Source organism: Lithobates pipiens, unplaced genomic scaffold, assembly GCF_037356315.1.
Source record: "Lithobates pipiens isolate NorthernLeopardFrog02 unplaced genomic scaffold, aLitPip1_a1.2 Scaffold_27, whole genome shotgun sequence".
Taxonomy (NCBI): domain Eukaryota; kingdom Metazoa; phylum Chordata; class Amphibia; order Anura; family Ranidae; genus Lithobates; species Lithobates pipiens.
In genome coordinates, this window is record NW_027507788.1 from 84,291,730 (window position 1) to 84,309,341 (window position 17,612).

The following is a 17,612-nucleotide window of genomic DNA, read 5'->3' on the forward strand; positions in this document are numbered from 1 at the left end:
GAATGCCACCACTAAATAATCTAATTTCTATATGTATTTCATGTGTTATACTTAAAGAGATCCTGCTGCAGCAGTTGGAGGAGAACTTCTCTTGGGAGGCATGGACCCTAAGTACTTCAAGGGAGATTTTCACTATTTAAATGTAACTCGTATGGCTTACTGGCAAATCAAGACCGACGAGTAAGTATTCCACTGATTATTCCATAATCCTTTATGCATTACCGTCCTTTTTGTGGAAAATGTAAAAAATAAAAGGTAGTGGAACATAGCTGCCATTCGTTGCTCTTGCTACTCTGGGAACCCCAGGAAAGTGTCTGCACCACTGGGAAATGTGCAGAGATGCCAGTTAACAGTTACTCCTTACCTTTTGTGAACAGTTGATTTGCGTAATCCATTCATCGGTTATTTTGGTTGAAAGACCCAAGATAATCACATGATTACTTACAGGTCACATGGCCTAAATAAAATAAGTGTTTTAGTTTTGTCTTTGGGATCTTTGCTAGCATCTTTTTTTCTGTCACCTTTTAAATAGCATTTTTTCCTTTCCTTCCTTCAGGCTGGGTTCACACTGCTGCGGGTGGGAGATCCGGATGTTATTCGCACCGCACTGCATGGCAAATCACATCCAATCTCTGTAGCAATGTGAGTTCAGCCATACAGATAGTATGGCTGAATTCGCATCGCACCTGCCGCAAACTCGCACGGGACCCTTTTTTTGGTCCGCAGCAGAATCGGATCGCATGGGTGTTCACACCATGCGATCTGATTCCTGTCCGAGTGTGCAGATCGCACTGCGATATGCGGACGGATCTGGGGGTGTCATTAAGATTTCATTGACACTCCCAGCAGTCCATATAGGGCAGTGTGAACTGCCGGCGGGAGGCATACGATGCGGGAAAACGCTGCGGATTCGCGGCGTTCCCGCATCGCTACGGTGTGAACCTAGCCTCAGTCTGCTAATTAAAGGGAGAGGTTAATTAGTCACAGGTGCTGCAGGTACTGTATCACTTTCTGTAGAAACTGACTCTGAGCTTGCTCACCCTTTTGCTTGCTGGAACTTTGACCAAGTGGGATATTTGACTAAGTGGTGAGTTATAACAGGAGTCTTCTAACCTGTATGTAATTTCATATTAGTAATATTAATAGTGTAACTGGGATTATGAGTGCTAGCAAGGCAGAAGGTTTTGTGCAGTGCACAATGTGCCACATGTATACAACCAGGCAAGGGCTACCACTAGGCAGACATCTAGGCTGCTCTGCCGCCTAGGGCACAGCTATGGCCGCTGGTTTCCCTACTTTCCGACAGCTTCCTAAGGGCGCGTACACACGGGCGGACTGTTCGCCCAACTTTGTTCGTCAAACAGTTTGACAAACAGTCCGCTCAAAATTAGCATGAGCGGACTTGACCACACACGACGAACGAACAGTCCGCTGAAAACTTGTGCGATGACGTGAACGGCACGTACGACGGGACGAGAAATTCGGGGTCCGATACACTGCAATGCAACCTTCGCCGTGTAAATTCTTTCTGAGCATGCGCGAGACTTAGTTTGCCGAACAAGCCTACACACGAGCGGACTGTTCGCTCAAACCAAGTTTCAGCGGACAGTCTTACGGAAATTCCGAAAAACTTTGTTCGTCAGACTGTCCGCTGAAACTGTCCGCTGAAGCCCACACACGAGCGGACTGTCCGCTGAAACACTGTTCAGCGGACAAAGTTGGACGAACAGTCCGCCCGTGTGTACGCGGCCTAACACTCTGCTATCTTCCCCGCACAGTCCATGATAAGGCTGCATCCTGCTGCTTGCTGCTGTTGGGCACACCTCCGTGACTTGTACCTGCATATTGTGTATGTGATTTGTTCCTATTGAGGCCGTACCTCAATAGGAACAAATCACATACACAATACAGAGTAATGAGATCGCATGCTGATAAAACAATAGAATAAAAAAAAATTGCAGGGCAAAATATATACAGTGTTTAGGGTCCGGGTACTCTCTCCACTCCTCTGTACCCAGGACCTGCCTAACTACATAATAATGAATGTCACCAGAATTGGGATGGGCCACCACCACCATGTCCATCTGAATATGGTGTCCATAGTTCCCAATATACATGGTGAAACTTTCTACAGGTGGCTATCCCTTCCACAAGCACCTGCTGGTGTTTGGACACCTGTAAATGGTCCCAGACAGAAGTCTCATACCACTGCTGTCACTGTGCCTTTAAGGTATGTAACAAAGCTTCCAGGACATAGGGGAACTCCACTCATAGAGTTCCCCAATGTCACTGATTAACCACTGCTGGAGGGAGCCACAGACAACACCGTGAGGTGTCGTCTCTGCCCCTGTCCTGGGAGCAGGTAGGATATTCAGTGTTAGGGGCCTCCTAACTAGGATTGAGGGGAAGGGTGAATTAGATTATAATGGAGCATACAAGTCAGACAGGGGACAGTCCCTATTGGTGGGTGGAATGGAGAATGGGGGGGGGGGGGGGGGGGCTATGGCAGGTGATAAGAAGGTCCCCATGTTACAAACAACCATTGGAAATTGTACTATTTGTACTAAAATAAAAAATATGCAAAATAGGTGTGCAAAATGTGACAATGTAATAAAGTATTTGTTCACCAATGGCAGAAGTCTGCCAAGCAAAATAGATGATTTGGAAGTTTTGGTGCACAAAGAAAACTATGATTTACTTGGTATTGGTAAATCTTGGTTTCACTCTTAACATGACTGGGCTATTAATATTTGTGGCTACGCTCTCTTTCGGATTGAGAGGGTAAAACGGAAAGGTGGTGCCATATGTCTCTTTGTGAGAAGTGATCCCAAAGAGAGTGTGAAAGAGGATCTAGCTGATGGAGAGTGTGATAAGGCTGAAGCATGGCAAGTATGGGTGGAATTGCATATGGGCGGGTGTAATGCAAAGTTAATTATTGGAGCTTGTTACAGGCCACCCAATGTTAATGAGGAGGTGGAGACTCAGCTCCTTGCAAATAGAGGGAAAGGGCTGGGACAGTGATAATAATGAGGTTTTTTAACTACCTGGAGATTGACTGGAGTAATGTCACTCCAGGAATATTTAAAGGGCAAACATTTATAAACCTATTACAAGACCATTTTATGGTCCAGTTCATAGAGGCCCCAACTAGAGCTTTTTCCTGCATTGAAGACATTTGGGGGATCCACTGATGTGTAAAATGTGTTATCTATTGCAAACGCTCACGAATGCTGGAAAAACGCACAAACATGCAGCATGTAAAGTGGCAGAATTGACGTTTTTATATCTCTATTACTAGCTATAAAGTTTCAGCGTTCAGGAAAGCTTTTAAAATGTCCTGGGTACATGAAGCCTTATGCCGCGTACACACGAGCGGACTGTATGGCGTACTTAGTCCGTCATACAATCCGACGGACAGTCCGTCATACTTTCGACTGAACGGACTTGACCACACACGGATACCCAAACAGTCCGTCGAAAGCTTGCGCGATGACGTGTACAGCACGTACGACGGGACTAGAAATAGGAAGTCCAATACACAGCAAAGCACCCTTCCGCCGTGTAAATCCTTTCTGGGCATGCGCCATTCTTAGTCCGTCGAACTAGCCTACTGACGAGCGGATTGTCCAAAGTACGACGGACAGAATTTCGAAAAATCCGAAATACTTAGTACGCCAGACTGCACGCTGAAAAAGTCCGCTGAAGCCCACACACGAGCGGACTGTCCGCTGAAATGTGTTTAGACGGACTAAGTACGCCATACAGTCCGCCCGTGTGTACGCGCCATTATTGTTAACTGTAAACAACAAGCACATAATGTATTTTGGTGGCAAAAATATGAATGCAATCTATACACTGGGGGGGCAACCTCTGGGGGAATCTAGGATGGAAAAGAACCTGGGGGATCTAGTAGATGATAGGCTCAGCAATGGCATGCAATGCCAAGCTGCTGCTAACAAAGCAAACAGAATATTGGCATGCAATAAAAAGGGGATTAACTCCAGAGATAAAATGATAATTCTCCCGCTCTACAAGACTCTGGTCCGGCCGCACCTAGAGTATGCTGTCCAGTTCTGGGCACCAGTCCTCAGGAAGGATGTACTGGAAAAGGAGCGAATACAAAGAAGGGCAACTAAACTAATAAAGGAGAATATTAGATATGAGGAAAGGTTGCGGGCATTGAACTTATTCTCTCTGGAGAAGAGACACTTGAGAGGGGATATGATTTCAATTAATAAATACCATACTGGTGACCCCACAATAGGGATAAAACTTTTTAGCGGGAAGGGAGTTTAATAGACACATGGCCACTCATTAAATTTAGAAGAAAAGTGTTTTAACTACCTAGAGGATTCTTTATTGTAAGAGCGGCAAGGATGTGGAATTCCCTGAAACAGGCGGTGGTCTCAGCGGGGAGCATCGATAGTTTAAAAAAAGATAAGCACCTGAACGACTGCAACATACAGGGATATACAATGTAATACTGACATATAATCACACAAATAGGTTGGACTTGAAGGATTTGTGTGTTTTTTCAACCTCACCTACTATGTAACTATATAACTATGTGACCGACGGCTCCCATGCATATGCGCAGGAGTGACGTTAACACGGCTGTGGCCAATCACAGTGCTGGAGCCCGCAAAACCCGTAAATAACTCCGGGAGACATGTCGCCAGTCACATCAGTGTGCGGGGACTGCTGTAACAGCTTCAATCTAAGGTAAGTATTTCATAATGGGCTAGTATGCGATGCATACTAACTCATTATGCCTTTGTCTTGCAGTTTTTTATTTTATGAGTTTACAACCACTTTAACACAGTATATTTCAGTGCGTTGGTACACGTTTACAGAAGTTTATTGCAGTGCGTTAGTGCACATTTAACGCTGTATATTTCAGTGCATTGGTGCACATTTAACTCAGTATATTGCAGGATGTTAGTGCATGTTTAACGCAGTATATTTCAGTGCGTTAGTGTATGTTTACTGCAGTATATTGCAGTGCATTGCTGCACTTTTGATGCAGTACATTTCAGTGCATTGGTGCACGTTTAACACATTATATTGCAATGCGTTATTACGTGTTTAATGCAGTTTATGTCAGTGCATGCAGTATATTATAGTATAGAGTAGGAAGCAGCCGCCCTATTCAACCAAATTGTGGAGCCACTTCCCACAGCTCAGCTGTCTGGTTCTTTTTGGCACTTGTGAAGGTGATTGCACTGTTGCAATTTGCAAACTTTGCCTCAAGCAGATCGTGTTGCAAAAACAACTGCCTTTTGGGTACCACATCCTTGACAAGGCATTTAATTAATTCCCACCACTCAGCCCATTGGCAAGAGTACCTGAAAGCCAGACAAAAGGGATGCAATTCTTCTCCTTTTCACTTCTCACCTTTCTGGTCTACCCCTGCTATATTCCACATGCTGGCCGCTCTCACAGTAACGAACCCTCTATGTAGTTTATGGCTAAACCTCTTCTCTTCTAATTTTAATGAGTGGCCATATGTCTTGTTAAACTCCCTTCTGCAAAAAATGTTATCCCTATTGTGGGGTCACCAGTACGGTATTTGTAAATCAAAATCATATCCCCTCTCAAGCGTCTCTTCTCCAGAGAGAATAAGTTCAGTGCTTGCAACCTTTCTTCATAAGTAATATCCTCCAGACCCTTTATTATCTTTGTTGCCCTTATTTGTACTTGCTCCATTGGTGCCCAGAACTGGACAGCATACTCTAGGTGCGGCCAGACCAGAGTCTTGTAGAGTGAGCGAATTGACGCTTTATCTCTGGAGTTAATTCCTTTTTTAATGCATGCCAATATTCTGTTTTCTTTGTTAGCAGCAGCTTGGCATTGCATGCCTTTGCTGAGCCTATCATCTACAAGGACCCCCAGGTCCTTTTTCATCCTAGATTCCCCCAGAGGTTCTCCCCCTAGTGTATAGATTTATATTTTTTCCACCCAAATGCATTATTTTACATTTTTCTACATTAAACCTAATTTGTCATGTAGTTGCCCACCCCATTAATTCGTTCAGATCTTCTTGCAAGGTTTACACATCCTGCCGAGAAGTCATTGCCCTGCTTAGTTTAGTATCATCCGCAAATACAGAGATTTTGCTGTTTACCCCATTCTCCAGGTCATTTATGAATAAATTAAATAGGATTGGTCACAGCACAGAACCTTGGGGGATCCCACTACCCATTCCTGACAATTTCTAGTATTCCCAAATTATCACCACCTTCTGAACTCGCCCTTGTAGCCAGGTTTCAATCCATGTACTCACCCTATGGTCCAAGCCAACGGAGCTTATTTTGTACAGTGAATGTTTATGGGGAACTGTGTCAAATGCTTTTGCAAAATCTAGATACACCACGTCTATGGGCCTGCCTTTATCTAGATGGCAACTCACTTACTCATAGAAGGTTAATAGATTGGTTTGGCAAGAACGATTCTTCACAAATCCATGCTGATTACTGCTAATAATACCATTTTCATTACTAAAATTTGTGTATATAGTACCTTATCACCCCCTCCAAGAACTTGCATACTATTAACCACTTAAGGACCGCCGTATTGCCATTATACGTGATCAGAATGGCACAGGCAGGCACAATCACGTAGATCTACGTGCCTGCCTTCCAGCGGGTGGGGGGTCCGATCGGACCCCCTCCCGCTGGATACGGCGGTCCGTTTTCCTCCAGCAGCGATCCGTGATGAGGGGATGGCCGTTGGTTTTCGGCCACCCCCTCTGGATCGCTCCTGGCCAATGACGAACTTCCTCCCACTGTGTATTGTTTACACAGGAAGGAGGAAGTGATGTCATTCTCCTCGGGGCGGTCTTTTTGACCGGACTACGAGGAGAAGACTAATAGTAAGTGTGCACCAACACTACACTGACATGTAGGTACACACAGGTACACAAACCCCCCCCCCGATCCCCCCCCCCGATCGCCCCCTGATCCCCCCCCCAGTCACAGTGTCACTGATTGCATTGATCATTTCTTTACTGATCAATGCATTCAGTGTCAGTTGTAAAAGTAAAAACTGTCAGGGCAGTTAGTGTTAGGTCCAGGGTAGCCCCCTATCACCCCCAATAAAGATTTAACCCCCTGATTGAACCCTAGAGTTAACCCTTTCACCCCCTTTTGCCAGTGTCACTAAGCGATCATTTTTCTGATCGCTGCAGTAGTGTCGCTAGTGTCGCTAGGTAGCTAGTTATTTTTTTAGGTTCACCGCCAGGTTTTTATAGCGCTAGGTACCCCGATATACTACCCAATAATGGTTTTAACATCCTGATTGCCCCTAGTTAACCCTTTCACCCCCTTTTGCCACTGTCACTAAGCGATAATTTTTCTGATCGCTGCATTAGTGTTGCTACTGTCGCTAGGTAGCTAGTTATTTTTTTAGGTTCACCACCAGGTTTTTATATCGCTAGGTACCCCGATATACTACCCAATAATGGTTTTAACATCCTGATTGCCCCTAGTTAACCCTTTCACCCCCTTTTGCCAGTGTCACTAAGCGATCATTTTTCTGATCGCTGCATCAGTGTCGCTACTGTCGCTAGGTAGCTAGTTATTTTTTTAGGTTCACCGCCAGGTTTTTATAGCGCTAGGTACCCTGATATACTACCCAATAATGGTTTTAACATCCTGATTGCCCCTAGTTAACCCTTTCACCCCCTTTTGCCAGTGTCACTAAGCGATCATTTTTCTGATCGCTGCATCAGTGTCGCTACTGTCGCTAGGTAGCTAGTTATTTTTTTAGGTTCACCGCCAGGTTTTTATAGCGCTAGGTACCCCGATATACTACCCAATAATGGTTTTAACATCCTGATTGCCCCTAGTTAACCCTTTCACCCCCTTTTGCCAGTGTCACTAAGCGATCATTTTTCTGATCGCTGCATCAGTGTCGCTACTGTCGCTAGGTAGCTAGTTATTTTTTTAGGTTCACGCCAGGTTTTTATATCGCTGGGTACCCCGATATACTACCCAATAATGGTTTTAACATCCTGATTGCCCCTAGTTAACCCTTTCACCCCCTTTTGCCAGTGTCACTAAGCGATAATTTTTCTGATCGCTGCATCAGTGTCGCTACTGTCGCTAGGTAGCTAGTTATTTTTTTGGGTTCACCGCCAGGTTTTTATAGCGCTAGGTACCCCGATATACTACCCAATAATGGTTTTAACCCCCTGATTGCCCCTAGTTAACCCTTTCACCAGCGATCACAGTATAAGTGTCACTGGTGACGCTGGTTAGCCAGTTAGTTATTTAGGTTCCCCGTCAGGTTTTTATATAGCGCCAGGGACCCCCATATACTACCTAATAAAAATTTGAACCCCCTGATTGCCCCTAGTTAACCCTTTCACCACTGATCACCATATAAGTGTTACGGGTGACTCTGGTTAGTTTGTTTTTTATAGCATCAGGGCACCCACCATTTATTACCCAATAAAGGTTTAACCCCCTGATCACCCGGCGGGTGATATCAATTAGGTTTTAGGGTCAGGGTCTGCGTCGCCCCAGGCAGCGCTTGGTTAGTGCCAGTACCGCTAACACCCACCCGCAAAGCATAACCTCCCGTAGTGATATAGAATCTGAACAGATCAATATCTGATCTGATCAGATCTATAATAGCGTCCCCAGCAGTTCAGGGTTCCAAAAAAACGCATTGTTAGCGGGATCAGCCCAGATACCTGCTAGCACCTGCGTTTTGCCCCTCTGCCCAGCCCACCCAAGTGCAGTATCGATCGATCACTGTCACTTACAAAACACTAAACACATAACTGCAGCGATCGCAGAGTCAGGCCTGATCCCTGCGATCGCTAACAGTTTTTTTGGTAGCATTTTATATTTAAATCCGGAAGGCAGTGCTTGGTTTTCGGGGTCCCGTACGTGGCTAGGCTCCCAAAAAGTCCCCCACATGTGGTATCCCCGTACTCGGGAGAAGCAGCAGAATTTATTTTGGGGTGTAATTTGACTTCTGCCCATAGCATGTGTGAGCAATATATCATTTAGTGACAACTTTGTGCAAAAAAAAAAAAGTTTGTAATATTCCCGCAACTTTTGGCAAAATATAAAATATTCCATGGACTCAACATGCCTCTCAGTAAATAGCTTGGGGTGTCTACTTTCCAAAATGGGGTCATTTTGGGGGGTTTTGTGCTATTTTGGCATTTTATGGCCTTCGAAACTGTGATAGGTAGTGAGGAGTTAAATCAAAAATTTGCACCCTTAGAAATCCTGAAGGTGGTGATTGGTTTTCGGGGTGCCGTGCACGACTAGACTCCCAAAAAGTCCCACACATGTGGTATCCCCATACTCGGGAGAAGTAGCGGAATATATTTTGGGGTGCAATTCCACATATAACCATGGCATGTGTGAGCAATATATCATTTAGTGACAACTTTTTGTAAAAAAAAAATTTTATTTTTATTTTTTGTCATTATTCAATCCCTTGGGACAAAAAAAAAAATATTCAATGGTCTCAACATGGCCCTCAGCAAATAGCTTGGGGTGTCTACTTTCCAAAATGGGGTCATTTGGGGGGGTTTGTACTGCCCTGCCATTTTAGCACCTCAAGAAATGAGATAGGCAGTCATAAATTAAAAGCTGTGTAAATTCCAGAAAATGTACTCTAGTTTGTAGACGCTATAACTTTTGCGCAAACCAAAAAATATACGCTTATTGACATTTTTTTTACTAAAGACATGTGGCTGAATAAATTTTGCCCTCAATGTATGACTAAAATGTAGTTTATTTGATTTTTCTTATAACAAAAAGAAGAAAATATCTTTTTTTTTCCAAATTTTCGCTCTTTTTCCATTTATATCGCAAAAAAAATAAACGCAGAGGCAATCAAATACCATCAAAAGAAAGCTCTATTTGTGGGAAGAAAAGGACACAAATTTCGTTTGGGTGCAATATTGCATGACCGCGCAATTACCAGTTAAAGCAGCGCAGTGCGAAATTGGAAAAAGACCTCTGGTCCTTAAGGTGTTTATTGGTCCGGAGCTGAAGTGGTTAATGTTAGGCTAACTGGTCTAATTCCCAGGGATGCATTTCGGGCCCTTTTTAAATATTGGTGCTACATTGGCTTTTCTCCAATCCGCTGGTACCATTCCAGTCAGTAGACTGTCAGTAAAAATTAGAAACAATGGTCTGGCGATTACTTGACATTACTTGACATTGAATTACTTGACCCTAAGTACCCTCGAGTGCAAGCCATCCGGTCCCGGCGATTTATTAATGTAAAGCTTCCCAAGTTTAATTCTAATTCTGTCCTCTGGTAGCCATGAGGGTGCTTTCTATGACATTTCATGAGGATAATCATTGCAATTTTGGTTACTAAAGCCCCCCGATTCCCTCATGAAGACTGAGAAGAATAAATTCAATACATTTGCCATCTCCCCATCCTTTTTAACCAGATGTCCGTCATTCTTTATGGGGCCAATATGGTCTGTGCTCCCTTTTTTACTGTTTACATACTTAAAGAATTTCTTCACTTTTTTTTTTGCTTTCCACTGCTATGTGTCTTTTGTGTTCTATCTTAGCTGCCCAAGTCTAAATGCTGATGATGATCCCTCAACCTTGTATTTTTTGAAGGCCTTCTCCTTTGCTTTTATATGCATTGTTACATTGGAGTTAAGCCATTCAGGACTTTTGTTCACTCTTTTAAATGTATTACCCAATGGGGTGCACAAGCTAATGCCCTTTTTTAATATGCTCTTAAAGGGAACCCATCTCTCCTCCGTGTTCTTTGTTCCTAAGATTTTATCCCAATTTATGCCTTCTAGCGAGGTTTGTAGTTTAGGGAAGTTGTCTCTTTTGAAATTCAGTGTCTTTGTATTCCCCCTATGTTTCCTATTTGTGTGATTTATCCTGAAGCCAATTGACCTGTGATTTTCCTAAATTGCCCCGTATTTCCACATCCGTGATCAGGTCTTCATTGTTGGTAATCAGTAGATCTAGTAATGCTTTATTTCTAGTTGTCTACCATCTGACCCATGAAATTGTCCTGCAAGACATTAACCACTTGCCGCCCGCCCTATAACAAAATGACGGCGGCAAAGTGGTTTCAGAATCCTGAACGTACGTCATATGACGTGATCAGGATTTTGAGCCGCTGCGCACCCCCGGGGGCGTGCATCGCGGCGATCGTTGTTGCGGGGTGTCAGTCTGACACCCTGCAACTACGATCTCGGTAAAGAGTCTCCGACGGAGACTCTTTACCACGTGATGAGCTGTGTCCAATCATGGCTGATTACAGTGTATATAGGAAGAGCCGGTGATCGGACGTGAGTGTCAGACGTGAGTAGAGGAGAGCCGATCGGCTGCTCCTCTGACAGGGGGGGTCTGTGCTGATCGATTATCCGTGCAGCTCCCGGAGGATGCCCACACTGGACCACCAGGGAAGCCACCAGACCACCAGGGATGCCCAGGACAAGGTATGCCACCCTAGACTACCAGGGATTCCAGTCAGTGCCACAATGGATGCCAATCAGTGCCCATAATGGATGCCAATCAGTGCCCACAATGGGCATCACTGATTGACATGCATTGTTTGGCACTGATTGGCATCCATTAGTACAGTATATTATAATACAATGCTGCCTATCAGTTCCCATCTGTGCTGCCTATCAGTGCCCATCCGTGCCACCTATTAGTGCCCATCTGTGCCGCCTACCCATGCCCATCTGTGCCGCCTACCCATGCCCACCTGTGCCGTCTATCCATGCCCATCCGTGCCGCCCATCCATGCCAATCCGTGCCAGCTACCAGTGCCAATTTGTGCCACCTATCAGTGCCCATCAGTGCCACCCATCAATGCCGCCTATCAGTGGCACATATCAGTGTCCATCAATGCCACCTCATCAGTGCCATTTCATTGGTGCCACCTCATCGGTGCCCATCAGTGCCGCCTTATCATTGCCCATCAGTGTAACCCCATCAGTGCCCATCAGTGAAGGAGAAAACTTACTTATTTACAAAGTTTTGAAACTGAAACAAAAAAAACATTTTTTTTTCAAAATTTTTGGTATTTTTTTATTTGTTTAGCAAAAAATTAAAACTGCAGAGGTGATCAAATACCACCAAAAGAAAGCTCTATTTGTGGGAAAAAAATGATAAAAATTTCATTTGGGTACAGTGTAGCATGACCGCGCAATTGTCACTCAAAGTGCGACAGCGCTGAAAGCTGAAAATTGGTCTGGGCAGGAAGGTGTTTAAGTGCCCTGTATTGAAGTGGTTAAAGTGGTTGTAAACCCTTACAAACCACTTTGACCTACAGGTAAGCCTAGATTAAGGTCCAAGAAATATCTCCTAAACATGCACGGTTTAGGATATATTTACTTAAAGACAGTCACCGATGTCTATGGCCATAGACAGCGGCGCACAGGCGCACTATGCGATAGTATCCCATTATGCTTTACCTTTGCAGGGAGACAAAGAAGAAGTAAACTCATCAGGGTTTACTTTCTCTTTAATCCTAGTGGCCTAGTCACTGGCCCACAAGAGCATTTATGGCTAATACAGTTGATCGCAGTAACAACACACTAATGCAGAATAAATTATTTTTATAGTTTTGTATCTATGCAGAGAAGGGAGAAGGTGGAAGCCGCAGAGCGGCTTGCCTCATTATTGCCTAATGCCCTAATGCCATTTACACTATCCTATACCCATAGTTGATCTAGAGGAAGGCATAAAAAAAACCCAAAAAAAGCATAATCCAATTTGCTCCAGCGGGGGAAAAAAATCCTTCCTGATCCCCTAACTGGCAATCGGATATTCCCTGGATCAACTTTACCTATATAGTATTAGTATTCAGTTATATTATGTGCATTTAGGAAAGAATCAAACCCTTTTTTAAAGAATCTACTGAGTTGGCCAGAACCAGCTCTTGAGGGAGTTTATTCCACATTTTCGCAGCTCTTATGCTGCGTACACACAATCGGAATTCTCGACGGAAGAAGCTCTGATGGTTTTCTCGACAGAATTCTGACGGAATTCCGCTCAAGCTGTCTACACATGGTCAAGCCAAATTCCGAAAAGTTTAGAACGCAGTGACGTACAACACGTACGACAGAACTAGAAAAAGGAAGTTCAATAGCCATTAGCCAATAGCTTCTGTCTCGTAGCTGAATCTGAGCATGTGTGATTTTTTGGAGTGTCGGAATTGCATACACACGATCGGAATTACCGATAGAAAGTTTTTCCGTCAGGAAAATTGAGAACATGCTATCAATTTTTGGCTGGCGGAAATTCGGACAGCTAAATTCCGATGGAGCCTACACACGGTCGCATTTTCCGATGAAAAGCTCTCATCGGTCTTTTTCTGGCCGGAATTTCGACCGTGTGTACACGGCATTACTGTGAAGACGCCCTTTCCGTATTTGGAGTATAAATCTCTTTTCCTCCAGATGTATAGAGTGCCCCTTTGTCCAATGTGATGACCTTAAAGTGAATAACTCTACACCGAGTTCTCTATAGTATGTATGACGCATGCATATTCTTAGCTTAGTTGTCAGAGGGAGGCAAAGATAGACAAAGTGAGATGAAATCAGTGGGGCCACTCCATTAGGGGTGCCGCCCCCCTAATCCATGCACCGGGCCCCTAATCTACATGCAGGGCACCAGACACATGGATTTCAATGGGGATATTTTTTTTAAGCTTATGATTAGAGCCTGAGGCTCTAATTGGCTTCTAAAAAGGGTGTAATAAAAAATATTCACTATTATCTTCCTGCTTCTTCTCCCGGCCAATCATGAAGTGGGTCTTAGGACCTGATTGGCTGAGAAAAGAAGCATTCATATTAGTCGCCGAGGAGGAGATGCAGGGGGAAGCTGCCAAGGAGAAGACGCAAGGGGAAGCCGCCGAAGTTGCCCACAACCTAGGTGGGATAAATGCAGGGCTGGTGGGAAGAGGGGCGAGCGACTGGGATTTTGGGTGGTTTGCCAAGTGACCAAGTGATGGGGGTAATGTTTGACTGATGGGCCGACCGAACGGGGGGTTTTGACTGACCAACCAAGCCGGGGGGGGGGGGTGATTGTGGGTGATTTGTTTGCCGCCCCTCCCCCCCCCCCAAAAAAAAAAAATGGAGCACCAGCCGCTACTGGGTGAGAGAAGAGAAGCAGTGAGAGGAGGAGAAAAAAGATAAGGAGGAAGATGGAGGGTAGAAAGAGAGGAGAGAGAAAACAGAGAGGAGAGGGAGTATGAAGGGAGAGAGAGAGAGGAAGTATGAGGGGAGAGCAAGAGAAAGGAGGAGAAAGGATAAAGGGGGGGGGGGAGAGAGAGAGCAAAAGGGGAGAGAGCATAAGGAGGAGGAGAAAGATAAAGAGGAAGGACATGGAGAGAGAAAAAGGGGGGGGGCAAAGGAGGATGAGAGGGAATAAGAGGGACAGAAGAAAAGGGGAGAAACTGTTGGGGATAAAGAGAAATAGATTGGAGAAAGAGAGGGGGGAGAAGAAAATTGAGGGAACAGAAAGGGTGGAGGGGGCGAAAGAGGGGAGACATAAGGGTGAAAGGGAGGAAGACAGGGGAAGAGGGGAGAGAGAGAAAAAGGGAAGAGGGAAAGGAAAGAAAGGGGGAAATGCAGTTGGGGGAGGGAGAAAAGGAAAGTAAGAGATGGAAGAGAGAGAAGGGAAGGGGGTGAGAAGAATGAGGACGGGTGTCACCCGGATGTGGTCTGCACCCCCCTGTATTGACACCACAGTGCAGTGTGAGTTTAGTGTGACCATTTAGTTTTACTTTAGTATCAGTTTAGTGTGAGTCTAGTGATAGTGCAGTGTGAAGTGTAGTGCGACCATTCCTTTTTACTTTAGTGCATATCTAGTGTAATGCAACCGTTCATTTTTACTTTAGTGTCATTTTTTTTTGTCAGGCAGGGCAGGTTTCCTGCAGTATATTTCAGTGTGTTACTGCACATTTAACACAATATATTGCAGTGAGTTACTGCACGTTTAAAGTGGTTGTAAACCCTGTTACACCATTTTTACTTACAGGTAAGCCTATAATAAGGCTTACCGTATATACTCGAGTATAGGTCGATCCGAATATAAGCCGAGGCCCCCAATTTACCACAAAAAAAATGGGAAAACTTATTGACTCGTGTATAAGCCGAGGGTGAGACATGCCTGTCCATCCCTGTGTGTCCGTCCATCCCTGTGTGTCCGTCCATCCCTGTGTGTCCGTCCATCCCTGTGTGTCCAGCCGCCCTGTGTGTCCAGCCTACCTTTGTCCTGAGCCTGTGTCCTTCTGCACATACGGCGGCCATGCCAGGATCGCCGCACCTCTTCTCGTCTGTGACAGACGGCGGCCATTCCACTGTTCAAAAGCCGCGCCTCCGTCTGTGATAGGCGGAACACTCAATTTCCCTGCAGTCTGTGTTCCGCCCATCACGGACATCCTCTCATCCTCGTCCGTAGTATGAGGATGAGCGGATATCCGTGATAGGCGGACCACTGACTGCTGGGAAATTGAGTGTTCCGCCTATCACAGACAGGGAGGCGTGGCTTTTGAGTAGTGGAATGGCCGCCGTCTGTCTGCACGACACGCTGATCGGGTAGACAGACGGCGGTGACTCGAGTATAAGCCGAGGGGGGCACTTTCAGCCTAAAAAAAGGGGCTGAAAATCTCGGCTTATACTCGAGTATATACGGTACCTGTAGGTACCGTGAATATTTCCTAAACATGCACAGTTTAGGAGGTATTCACTGTATGCGCATGTGCCAATGTCATCGGCACATGTGCACTGAAGAAACGGCCCACTCCTGCTGTTTCTGCAGGAGCCGTGCCGTAACATATGCGGGTGTGGAGATGCGACTCGGTGTACATTTTGCGGAATGTATGCGCTCCTTGATTATGTCATCAAGGGCGAATACTGCTATGCAAAATGTAAGCACATTGTTTCCCTGGAAGCCCAGGTTCTGAATCCAGGGAAGCAACTGAGAAGACCTTCCATACTAAAGGAGAGCCGGGAACGTACCCAGCAGGTGTCGGCAGGGGCCAGCACAGAGGTGGGTGGAGACAAAGAAGTGCAGGCACCAGAAAAGAGTAGATGGGTGACAGTCAGGAAGGATAAAGGGGAAAGTGCCTGGGGGGCCAATCCAGGGCTGAAGCATCCCAATAAGTATGCTCCATTGAGTGACATTGGTGAAACCAGTCAGAGACCAGCACTGCTGGGGCTGAGGGACTCTCCGAGCTGGCAGGGAAAGAACTCCTCCAGTGAGAGTAGGAGGGAAGCGAAGGGAAAGGATAGACAGATTCTGGTGGTAGGGGATTCAATTCTTAGAAGAACAGAGAGAGCAATCTGTGACAAAGACCTGAAGCGCCAAACTGTAGGCTGTCTACTGGGTGCTCGGGTTCAGGACATCATGGATCTGGTGGACAGATTACTGGGAGGGGCTGGGGAAGACCCAGCTGTCATGGTGCACGTTGGCACCAATGACAAAGTCAAAGGCAGATAGAGTGTCCTAAAGAACGATTTTAGGGACCTGGGAGCTAAATTTAGGAAAAGGACCTCCAAGGTAGTATTCTCAGGAATACTACCGGTACCTCGAGCCACACCAGAAATGCAGAGGGAAATTAGGGAAGTAAACAAATGGCTTAGGAGCTGGTGTAGTAAGGAGGTTTTTGGGTTCCTGGAGGACTGGGCCGACGTCTCAGTCGGTCACCAGTACTATAGAAGGGGCAGACTGCACCTAAATGAGGAGTGTGCAGATCTTCTGGGAGTAAAGATAGCCAAAAAGTTAGAGGGGTTTTTAAACTAGACGATGGGAGGGAGGGTCCAGAGGTAGAGATAGTCAGTGCGGAACATATTTCATAGAGTAGTATTGGGGGAATTAGTGGTAAGTTGACTAAAGCACATAAACCCAAGGTAAGTATAGTAACAAGTCCTAGTTGCAATCTTGGAACACCCTAATAAGAGGATAGTATGTGACCGTTCTAAACTACGTGGCTTTTTAACCAATGCCAGGAGCCTGGGGGACAAGATGGGTGAACTAGAGATACTGTTGTACGAGGAGGATTTGGATTTTGAGGGAATTTTAGAGACCTGGTTTAACAGCTCCCATGATTGGCTGGCAACCATTCAAGGGTATTCCCTTTATCGCAGGGATATAGAGGGTAAAAAAAGAGGGAGGGGTATGTCTATATATCAAGAATAATGTACTATGTAAAGTGAATGGATGTAAAGTGAATGTGAGAGCTGACATCACTAAGGGAGCTAGGGAAGACGTGGAATATTTATGGGTAGAGCTCCAAAGGGATGAAGCTAAGGGGGAAATACTGGGAGTATGCTATAAGCCCCCTAACCTGAGGTGGAGGTAGGCCTTCTATCACAATTTAGATTAGCAGCAAGGATGGGACGTGTCATCATAATGGGGGGAGTCTAAAGTGCGTCTGTGCCGTTGTCTATGGCGCATGCGCCATAGACATCGGCGACCTTTTTTGTGAACATCTCCTAAACCGTGGAGTTTTGGGAGATATTTTGAGCACCTACAGGTAAGTCTTAGCCCTTGTACACATGGTCAGAGATTCCGACGGAATGTGTCCAATCGGAGCGTTTTGACGGACATTCCGACTGTGTGTGGTCTGCATCGGACTGTTTCCGTTGG

General features: G+C 45.3%; 1 protein-coding gene across 2 annotated transcripts in view; it reads left to right on the top strand.

The window, feature by feature from the left end:
• Nucleotides 1-17,612, top strand: part of LOC143933948 (cathepsin D-like) — a 155,344-nt gene that overhangs the window by 122,648 nt on the left and 15,084 nt on the right. For both annotated transcript variants that reach the window (XM_077457145.1, XM_077457144.1), the window contains exon 6: nt 58-180. In XM_077457145.1, coding sequence (XP_077313271.1) covers nt 58-180 — 123 coding nt within the window. The remainder of the gene's footprint in view (nt 1-57; nt 181-17,612) is intronic.